At 36.2% G+C, this 11,501-nt stretch overlaps 1 protein-coding gene across 1 annotated transcript in view; it reads right to left on the reverse strand.

Moving 5' to 3' along the window:
* Positions 1-10,747, reverse strand: part of LOC103806040 (integrin alpha-8) — a gene marked incomplete at both ends in the record, with an annotated part of 18,376 nt that extends 7,629 nt beyond the window's left edge. Inside the window, 9 exons of the mRNA XM_009078711.1 lie at positions 220-272; positions 460-516; positions 1,743-1,786; positions 3,714-3,758; positions 4,702-4,827; positions 5,751-5,796; positions 6,786-6,847; positions 8,004-8,127; positions 10,647-10,747. Of these exons, the coding sequence (XP_009076959.1) occupies positions 220-272; positions 460-516; positions 1,743-1,786; positions 3,714-3,758; positions 4,702-4,827; positions 5,751-5,796; positions 6,786-6,847; positions 8,004-8,127; positions 10,647-10,747 (658 nt within the window). The remainder of the gene's footprint in view (positions 1-219; positions 273-459; positions 517-1,742; positions 1,787-3,713; positions 3,759-4,701; positions 4,828-5,750; positions 5,797-6,785; positions 6,848-8,003; positions 8,128-10,646) is intronic.
* Positions 10,748-11,501: the final 754 nt, after the last annotated feature.

An 11,501-nucleotide genomic window follows, 5' to 3' on the forward strand; every position in this document is an offset into this window, starting at 1 on the left:
ATACTCAGAAAGAGAAACTCACCCAAACTAGACCTGCAAATACTCATGCCACTGTGTTTGCACAAAGATAAGCCTATGTGAACAATTAAAATTAGAAAAGCAGAGAAGCCAAGAAAAGCATTTTGAGGTATGAAGCACCTGAAAACCTACATTTACTAGTAAATATCAGGCATTGCTTCTATGAATGTTCAGTGGAGCTGAATATATTTGGTAACCTACCCATCATTGTTAACATCAGATACTGCAACTGTGTACCCAAAATAAGACGCCATCTGGAAATAAAAAACAACAGATAGGCTTTCATGTCAGATAACAATGTTAAATTATTTTTACTGACAATCCTCTTTGTTTTTATGGTAATTAATACCAAAAAATTATTTTATCTATTCTTGAAACTATGTTAATGAAACTATATCCTCTAGAGATATAATTTGTCATCATGTAGTTGCTTGACATTACCTGTTCACCAGTGAAGTTCTGGATAAAGGTCAAGTCTGAAGAATTAATAATTGAGACCTGGTAACAGAAAAATATGGAAAGTTTCAAGCACACATGGAGATGCTACAGCATGAAATCACTGCAAGCCAATTTGACACACTGAGGGATGGTCCATGTGACCAAGAAAAGAACAATTATTTTCTGTCTCATCACAGTTTTCCTGTATGATCTTGAACAAATCACTAAGATTTAATGACTCTTAGGTTCCCCATAGACAAAATAGGGAAAAGACTATTTGCCTTCCTTACTGGACACTGAACAGCATCAAATCACAGACTATCAGCTGATCAGTGACTAGGCATGAAAACATGAACTTAAATATATAAAGAAATATATATACACATATATACATGAATATATATACATATACATACACACCTTTCTTCTAAAAATTTAAAGAATAAGTTCCAGAGACACAAGAAATTTTGGGTCCACAAAACTAGAGAATACGTCTGTGGGTGAGACCTCGTCTCCCAATCAGGTTAATTGTGAAACTTTTTTCCTAAGAGGTAAAATCTGTATCCACAAATGTATATTGTTTCCTCCCTTCACTTTTAACTGCTTATCACAACTCTTTGCATCTGGTATTCAGTGTATATACTTACAGCACTGAAAGTAAACACTGGGTATAAATAACCTGAACTTGGACTCCTCTCCACTGTGGACACAACATTGCATATGAAATACGCTAATCTATGGATAAACTTAGGTCTGGTAACACTCAGTGGATATAGGGATACTAGTCATATTCAAATCATAATTGGTTATTGAAAACAGACTTCAGAGGGGACTAAGTGCTTACCAGTCAAAGCTCAAACCAGTAACACTTTTCAACCCAGCCAGGCAAGCCTGGGAGTAAAAGTCAGTTGCTGTTTACTCCTATTAGTCAGCCAGGTAAGCCTGGGGGTGAAAGTCAGTTGCTGTTTACTCCTATTAGAAAGTTTTGTATCAAAGAGATGGAAAATATAATGTAGTCTTTAACCTTTCAAATAGTCTAATTGACTTCTCACTACAAAAAGGATAAAATGTGGGTCCAGTACATACATAGCCAAAGTTCTGTGCTCCCCTTGGGACTCCAGCAACCAACTCTGAAAGTAAGCCTGGGGGTGAAAGTCAGTTGCTGTTTACTCCTATTAGAAAGTTTTGTATCAAAGAGATGGAAAATATAATGTAGTCTTTAACCTTTCAAATAGTCTAATTGACTTCTCACTACAAAAAGGATAAAATGTGGGTCCAGTACATACATAGCCAAAGTTCTGTGCTCCCCTTGGGACTCCAGCAACCAACTCTGAAAGGATAAACAATCAACAGTGAACTGGTTTGCCATCTGAGTGGTGCATGCAACATGCATCCCATGACACTTAAACCTTCCTTTATACATATATACCAAACCCCTTACGATTTTGATTTGTGATCTGTATCAGAAACACCCGTAAATCACATCAAAACATTAACTCATAAGACTTTAGCATTCATTTAGTGCATGTACTTGCATAAAACGTTACACCTTGACTTTTGAACACACTCATCCAGAGAGCTCCTTCTGCCTAGCATTACTTAGCATATAGCACAGTACAAGAAAGCTCTTGGTACCAGTCAGCTTGCTACCTGACAGCTGTGGATTGATTGCACCAAAATTAGTTATATCACACACATATCTAGTGTATGACATCACACACTAGAGTTCAGAAGCTAAACATAACTATCCTTACAAATACTTCTTTTCTTTTTGGCTACACAACAATTTGTCTCATCCTTTATTTTGCTTGATGCCCTGGAAGTGTTCAACAAGTTCTGCACAGGCTATCTAACAGCATTGCAAGGAAGTTTTTGTGAGTGCCATTGGAGGGATTCATTGAACAAGAATATGAAACATTGGACCTAGCTGCCTTCTAGGACTAATTCTGCTCAATGGTGAAATCTCAAACAACTAGTAGAAAAAATGGGTAAAAAAGCCCCAAAGGATAAAGCAAAGTCACAGCCTGTAGCCCTACTGTCCAAACCTTTCCTCATGAGGATATCCACATCAGCAGATAGCAGCAGGAACTTCAAATATCAGAGTACCTCAGACACCTGCCTGTACTGAACTAGCATTCCATTGTTCCTCTCCGGGTTTATATACTTGCCTGTGATTTAATGTGTTTTGTCAAGGGGAAATGGAAGTAATAAAGAAGGACTGAATAGGACACAGGATGAATCACGGGTCAGACAACTATGGAATTTTTTGTGCCAATCATTCACATGACATACTAATTTGAGAATCATCCCTTATAAAATCCAGAGTATGCATTAAAAAAAGCAGAAAAAATGCAGCCTTCCACTACCAGGGATATATCTTTTTACACATCATAGTGTTTGGCTCAAGATCATGTATTTTCTTTTATATTTTGAACACATCGTAATGCACGACAGGCAATTATAACTTCAGAGGGACTATGTAGCAGCAGTTCTGGAGAGCTGGGTTCATTTATAGCAGTGTCCACTGTCTCTGTTGGCTTTGTGAGTCTGGATCATGGAGTTGTTCACACTCTCAAGAAAGCTACCCCTTAAGGAATACTTTCTGACTGTGAGCATTACACACGAAACATAACTCAGAGGCATGCAACACCAGGGATCACAGGTATTTTCAGATAATTATGTTTTGAAATCATGTACAATTTCAGAATATCTGAAAATAGCTAAATCATGGACAAATTTCTATTTATAACTGATTATTTTTAACATACTCTGCTAAACAGACAGGTATGACAGGAGCTTTTCTTCTACACTGGATCCAACTTGTAATGACAGGAAAATACTGTTCAATTTCTAATATACCTGCAAAACTTACTTTGTAATTTAAAAATCAGACCATGTTCAGCTTGTTTTGAGTTCTCCTGCCACAGCACTTTGTGCTATGAGTTCAGCACACCAAACTGGTTAAATTAATTGAGCCTGGATGGCTCACCTACACTGTTGTCACAACTCTCACTGCTGAACACATGCATGAGCATGATAACATACCAACAGATTCAGACTTTTGCATTACTTAAATTCTGTTGTTATGTTATACAGTCTAAGGAAATATTTGTCCCTGAGAATATTGAGTGCAGACAGCTTAAATCTCACCAGTGTTTCAAATGTATAATAGGTATGTCCTGCATAGAGACCCAAAATGAGGAATTTTTAAAAAGAGGATGGCCATATGGTTTTCATTCAAGTACATAGCTTCTTACCTTGTTCAGAATCCCCAGTAAATTCCCCAGCAGCCACTGAGTATCCTGTTTAAAGGTATATTAAAAAACAACCCAAATTGATAAAAAATTTCTTTCAAAACACATGCAAGGCCAACCAGATTTGTCTGTTCAACTGATCATCTGAATACAAGTTTCTAACATTAGTATACCAAAACTGCATGAATAAAAGAAAGTTGTTTATCACATTATTATGAGTAAATTAATGGTAGGCCTGAATGTATAACATATTGACCTCTCTTCTCCAAAAATGTGCTTCTCAATCATTAATACTCAATAATTTATCTGAAAAAACCCAGCAGGTACTATGGTGTTTTGCCATAACAGCTCTTGATGCAATTTAGGTCTTCATTACTGGACTGGACTGTGTGAGTATCCTGGTTGAGCTCTATACGCATACAGATTTCCAAAGATGCAGTTATATATCATGAAAATTCTTAGAGATTAGTACAAAAAAAAGGTAGACGAGGAGCCAGGTTTCTATTTATTACATAATATCTTCAAACTGACTTCTGTTAATGCTTACTTCAATTGCATCTTCTAAATATCAGTGAGAATAATTTGAGTATTTGTGCAGTACTGTACAAAATGCTGCAGAACTCAATTTTCATCTATTAAAAGCTAAAATCGTCTTTAAATACTTTAAGTTCAATCCATCATTTTAGAATGAAAACAATACATAAATGGGAAAATTTTGCATTTCCTCTTAATTACTTAAGATCCAATAATAAGAGCCCTAATAAGCCATTTAAGATCTCAACCCTCAAACCCTGCTGCTGTGCATAATTTTAAGAATGTTAATAATCTCACTGAAGTAACTACTAAACTACTGATTTGCTGTTGTGCTTAAGGCAAAGCATGTTCAAATCCTCTCACAATTGGGATAATAGTAATTTAGGGCTTGTTTTCATATTGATATAAGACTCATGCTTTGAGAACATATTGCTAACTCATTTAGAGTTTAGCTCACCCATGTAAGTGTCATCATAGGAGGGTGGTGCCACTCCTGTTTGCTTCTCTCGTGCCAGTTTCCTCAGAATATCTTTGAAGGAATAATTTGCAATGATGTCCGCAATACTTGCAGTGATTACCTGACCTGCATTCAAACAGTTTCATAAATGAAAGGGACATAAAAGACACACAGATTCTACAGAACATCAGAACAGAGCTGATGCAAAGAGTAGACATCTTCTCTCAGTCTTTCTCCATTATGACTCTGGAGGTCTCGAGAGTACATATAAACCAATACAGGAAGGCATTGAAACTCTATTGAACCATCACAAAAACATCTCCAGATCCATTTCAATGTGCTGATTCGAAGTAAATTCACTGTACTGTACAAATGTAGTAGACAAATGGAAGTGATTTGTCAATGGCAAATTCTAAGCTATGAATTCCCTACCATCGCAATCAAATAGATCCTTTAAAGGCAATGCAAGAACACACATCAAAGAGGTTGGCAATGGGCAACATGGTAGGCAGAGGCTGGGAATCAGCTGCTATCATACATGTCAAAACAGGTTAAAATAAAAATACCCTTTTAACCCTTCACCGAAACAACTTCAGGTTGTATCTACATGAGAAACTGTATCTTGGAAACCACAGTGATGCCACAAATGAACTAGAAGTGTGTGCAGATAGCAATAAAAAGTTGTGTTAAGAAACAAATAGTAGTAAAAACTTTAAAAATATTACATTTGCTGTACAAATATTAGCTATTTTTAAAACTGCAGTATTTCTATGGAAAAATTAAGCTTATTAATTGAATGACAAATATGCTAAAATGGCAACAGAAAAATAGTTATTTCTATTTGTTTCATGTCCTACACAACCTACAACCTGAATTTTCCCTGACTTGTTTTTATTTTCAGTTGCCTGTTAAGCAATTCCTCTGATTTATATTTGTTGAAAATAAGATCAGAGACTGGTTATCTTAAACCAAGAAAACAATGGAAATGTAGAACAATAATACTTTCTGCTTCACTTCTTAGATCAAGTTAACCAGCCAGATGAACATACCTTGCCAATAAAAACTACCAGGCCCGCCTACTATCAGGTCTCCGTTCTACAAAAAGCAAAATTGAATAAAATTACACAACAAAAGAACACAACAAAATTAAGCATGCATGGGAAAAAAAACAATTTTAATGACCAAAATAATATCATATCATGATAAAGGAGAATAGCCATGTTAAAGGAAAGCATGTAGGTACATGGATGTGGAGGCAAATCCACAACTAAAAAAGGTTAAGATCACCCTATGCATCTTCACTTGAATGAAAGCTAAAATATTTTTACCACTTACATAGCATTCTAAAAATTGCTCCTTCTTTGTAAAAAAAAAAAGTTAGCATAAAAGAGGTTCTTCACTGAAGCTACAGTAATGCTTTATAGACAAATATACTTTTGTCTACCCTACATTGAGGTCTTAACTCCTCAGCTATTAACAGTGTAAATAACAATGCAGCTGTAGAACACTGAAAACAACAGCAATGGTCAAAGAATGTGAGGCACAGACAGTAACAATAGCTGCAACGTTTATTTTTTATCCCACAATATTGTTTCTGGACCTTCTTGGCATTTAAGAACATCTAGTTCTTTCCCTTAAGCACTTTCACCCCAACAGGAGAATCGTCTTGCTCAATGACTAGTCTGCCTCCAAAAGCATCTTCACACAAGGTATTTTAACTTTTAAAAATTAGCTGGTGCCTGCCCTTTGCTTCATGAAAGTCAAGTCTTTGTAAAGCATTGTAAGTTGGAAAGACTGAGATAGAAGCAAATGCCATTTTTTGCCTAATCATCTATTAAGACAGACTGAGCAGAGTCAGATTGGAGTGCTAGAAAGAGATAAACAGGTGCTGATTGAATATTTCATTTATTAATGAAACCAGAAATTCTGAAGCTTGAAAAGGAGGAAAGAACTTGCAACAACTTCATGAAACTTTTCATATGCAACAGCAATGGTATAAACTCATGATCACTGAGACAGCACTTGAACACTGTGGATATATCACAATTGCATTTGGTCAAAATACTTCAGAAGCAGAATCTCACCTTGTAAAAATCTAAGCTGAAACCTGCTTGACAAAAGCCTTGTCCTTCAGGATCTGCATTGCCTGCAATTATGAAGGTAGAAGCATTTTATTGATTTCACAGTGCATGTGGAAGATAGCATATACACCTCTGGAGCTGTAAGGCTGTAAATAAAAAACTGCCAAAGTATGTGAAAGGATGTATTCTTTTTTAGAGCAGGCAGAACAAATCAAGAGCTTCTACAGGACACTGAACATGCAGCCCCTTGTGAAGATTTTGAAAAATAGGACCTGCAATTTAGGACTTTCCTTTCACTGCCAAGGAAGGAACCTTGCAACAACTATCTGGGATTCAGTGTGAATTTGGCTGGAGATTCAAAACTAAAGAACTTACCAAGAAATTCTCGAATCAGTGACTGTAGAAACTGCCACAGACCTAGGTCAGTGGGAAGGTATGTAAAGTCACTGGATACTTCATACTGATTTTAGTAATTTGGAGGTAATGAGAGTATTCATAATCATGATAAACACTTAGACATAGGACGCTGAACAAGATGAAAGCCGATATAATCTAACATGCAGTATTTTCTGCAGACTTCTAGGTAACTGAACTTAGTTCTAAATATACAAGCAGTTTTTCCCTGTTCCACAAGAAATAAGGACAAGAGATGGATATCAGATCCTCAGAACAGCACAGAGAAGAGCGTTGGACAGCAGTGCCAATGTGCATGGAGCACAGAGAAGAGCGTGGAACAGCAGTGTCAATGTGCATGGCTTTTTTCCATGCTGAAAGTTCTGCATAAATGAGCTATTGTGGATGATATTGGCATGAATGGTGATAGAGGCATGTGTGTTTCTATGCAGGGTCTGGTCTTCAAATGGTGATCTTGTGATGAGGGATTTATACTCAGCAGAAGTATGAATAATTGGCTTAAAATGCTGTCTGGTTCTTATCTAGATCCATTTGCTACATTTTAAAGCCATTCAAATTGAACAAATTACAGCTCATAACTATAACTGCACACGCTTAATTTACTTAATTCCTCCTCTTTCAATTATACAATAAAGCATCCAATTGCAGGCATATAATTTAATGTTGATTTTTCTTTACACCCTCACTCAGTGCAATACATCACATAGTAACCTTCATTCAGCCAAGACTGTGTGAAGACTGATAGGACAAAAACACTGAGTGCAGTATCAATTCCTCCAACACAGAATTGTTCGTATTAATACCTACTGTTGCGACAAGGTGAATATTCAGCATAGGCACTGAAGTTCTGAATTGCTACATAGCAGGTGCCAACAGGGTCCTTCTCAGGGCTATCTTTAAGGGTTCTCCAATGATACAAAGGAGCACAAGCCTAGCAAAACAGAAACAAGGTCACACATACCTTTTGTGCAGTCACACATCTGGCAAATGCAGTTTTAAACAAACTGTCTACAAGGATTCTCTCTGGCATTGTATCACTCATACAGCAAAAATCACAATATATTGACAGAAGAAAATGCAGGGCCATTGCTTTATATAATGTCATTATAACCTGAAAAGCACAGGGATTTTTCACTTACAGCCCTTGGCAGGTGAAATCTGCCAGGGACTACAAGTTACATTTCAGCATGTGTTACAAATACCCTCTAAGCCTGCTTCACAAGTCATGTTTGCTCTATTGCTGCCCACTGCACAGGACTTGATCCTGCAGTTTAAGATGCATATCACATATATGTGGCTGAAAGCAATCCTACTTTTATCCTGGTATGTCTTAAGAGAATGTGTGTTGCAGCAGAACTGACTTGACTCTATTCAGCAGAAGGTGATTTGCCAGGCTGTTGTGTCATATTGCCAATCAATCATCAAATTGTCTGCCCTCTTATAAACCCTGGTTCAAACCTTTGTAGATATGATACAGTTATAATGCATTCAACAGTCTGAACAATTTTTTGCTAAGTACGTCTTGGCTAGATAACTAGTACTTAACCTTCTGTGTTATGGTAGTAGTGTTACAAACCTGACAGTGTAAAGATAAAAGATATACATGCTGTGTAGAAAAAGGCATTATCTTTTTTGAAGGTAATCCAAGTGATTAGAAAAATAAAAACAATAAGCTGTCAGGTCTCCAAGTCATTCTTCATGGGTTCTTGTGCCCAAAAACTTTTCATTTCCTGGGAGGGCGAAGACACTACCTCTCCCTACAACCTTGTCTCTGTAAGATACAAATAAACCCTTCATTTATGTCCTACCTTGTCCTACTTTTCCAGTCAGAAACCCCTCTACCTCTGGCAAAGTATTGCTATTATTCACATTACTTTGTTCTGCAACCAGTTCCAGCAGGATGAACCACTTTGCTACTCAGAGCTTACCATAAAATTCAGTTTCTGAACCCATGGTTTAAGGAACAGGGACTCATAACATGCCCTTGCCTAGAAGACTTTATGTATTAAAACAGAGAGCAAAACCAGAGTGCAACAAAGAGGAGTATGTGTCCTGTAAGGGTGATTTTTAAGTACATTTGGCATCCAGCAAAATGGATTGAAACAAGAACTCAATATAAACATAAACATAGCCCTAATGCAGTTTACTATCCCATTTGTAGCTTAAAAAACAAGTTCCTGAAAGTTTGATGACATTTTATTTTTCTCTCTGTCTATAAAGCTTAAAACACAAAGTTCTCTAGCTTTGCTGTACAAATTTTTGCCTGAAAAGTGTTGACTATATCTCTGTTTCAGAAATTCTGAGGAGAGTTACCAGAAGTAAACCAAAGTTTGGTCAGTACAGAAACAGCACATCAGTCAGTGATGAGGTTTTCTGCTCATTCAATTAATACTTAGTGAGTGGTAGTAAAGAACTACTTTATTTCCACTTGTGAACTGTTGTTTAGTGGAATACATAAAATGAAAAATCTTCAGCTATTTTTAGATTTCTTTTAGAATCTTCATGTTTACTTAGCTCTGAAACAGAATAGGGTGATGTTTTATTCATTACCTGTTTCATGTCAAAATCCTTCTGTAAGTTAACCACAAGGCATATGATACAAGGAAACACTTTTCCTTGCTATACTTCCTCCCTTATGACTGTTTTTTAAGCAACAATTGGAAGTTTTAAGCAAATCCCAAGACAAATTATTGCGTTTTTAATTATAAAAACTAATGACCAAACTAATTATGGTTATCACAACGACACAAATCAGTGCCATTTTCAGTGTAAACCTTAGTGCATAAATTGGAAATATAAAATGTCTGTGTATAAGCAGCATCACCACCACTTTACTAAACAGTAAGAAAACTTTCCCACTGCTGGAGGCCTTCATCAATACAGGTAAAATGCCCAGTGAAACTGGAAAACAGATATTGCATTTTCACAGCCATCTTGATTTGGAGCTTTTTGCATTTTGCAGCTGTTTTACCATGATTAAGACACAGCTGTTCAAAACAACATAAATGTGACAAAAGAGGTCAGTGCTCTCTCTTACTAATTGAAATTCAACTGAGGTTCTTGGTTTCATTAGGTTTTGTTACATTCTGATACATGTAATTTCATCACATTCTGTATTTAACATTCCAAATATATCTTCATAATACAAAACATTTGATAGCACAGAGCTGTGAGTTGCTGTGTATCTCTAAAATATGTCCATTACCTGTTTAAAAAACATCATCATTCATTTCCACAACAATATAGGATTCTGCTGTTTTCACATGGCAGTGGAATCATCTTCACTTGGTCAATTCAACCTGATTTTATAGGCTGCTTTCATTTTCTGAATTATATTCATGCATAATCATAGAGTTATTTCCATATTAGACACAAAGACATCTATTAAAGATATGCATTTGAGAAAAATAAACATTATCTCCAAATTACTACCAAATGCATAACACTTACCACAACTTTTTCTTTATGAGCTTTCACTGTTGCCCCAAACCACTGATTTGTCTTAAACTCAATAGGTTCTCTGGTGCCATTGACTTTAATTTTCCTGTTGTCTGACAAAGAAAGAAGCAATATGTTGACAGGTCATTTAAAAAAATTATTACCCAGTGAATGACAGACAGAACTGAACAGACTAACAGATATATTACATTGCATCCACTGTCACCACTCAAACTGTTTAATCGCTAATGGACTTTCAGGTATCATCTAAGATTTTCACGGGTCAGTGGAAAACAGCTGAAATTCACACGTGAAAACTCAAAATAATTAAACTTCAGAAAAAAATTACACAGACTAGAAGAAGAAATTTCTTTACCCCTGCCAAAAAAAGAAAACGTTTACCTGGAACTTATGATGAAGAATGAACAAGAATCTACAAAAGTAGGTGAAAAGCCCTAAAAAGTTTTCTCAGCTGTGGTAGAACATTTCCATGTAAAAAAGCATGTTCCATAATTAGTTTTTGTCAAACAAATGACATTTCTCAGCATGCTTACTTGAAGACCAATACTACAGATAGCAAAGGACTTAGTTTTTAACAGAATTACATGTGTACACACTGTCACAAGAGACAGCTTCTTAATGTTGCTTTATATACACTCTTGCAGATGTCAGCATAAGAGAAGCCATCTGGGCAAAGATTCAGGCCAATTATAATGCATTTCAGGTTTTAATAAAAAGCAGACATCCCTTCCTTTCACCCTCAGTTCTCTGAAGTAAACTGATTTCCCATATGTTCATGAGCTATGCTCTTCCCTTACCAGTCATTCCTAATGAACTTTTCAATTTATACATAAGCAGGGCATTACT

Source organism: Acanthisitta chloris, unplaced genomic scaffold (genome assembly GCF_000695815.1).
Source record: "Acanthisitta chloris isolate BGI_N310 unplaced genomic scaffold, ASM69581v1 scaffold1887, whole genome shotgun sequence".
NCBI classification, from domain to species: domain Eukaryota; kingdom Metazoa; phylum Chordata; class Aves; order Passeriformes; family Acanthisittidae; genus Acanthisitta; species Acanthisitta chloris.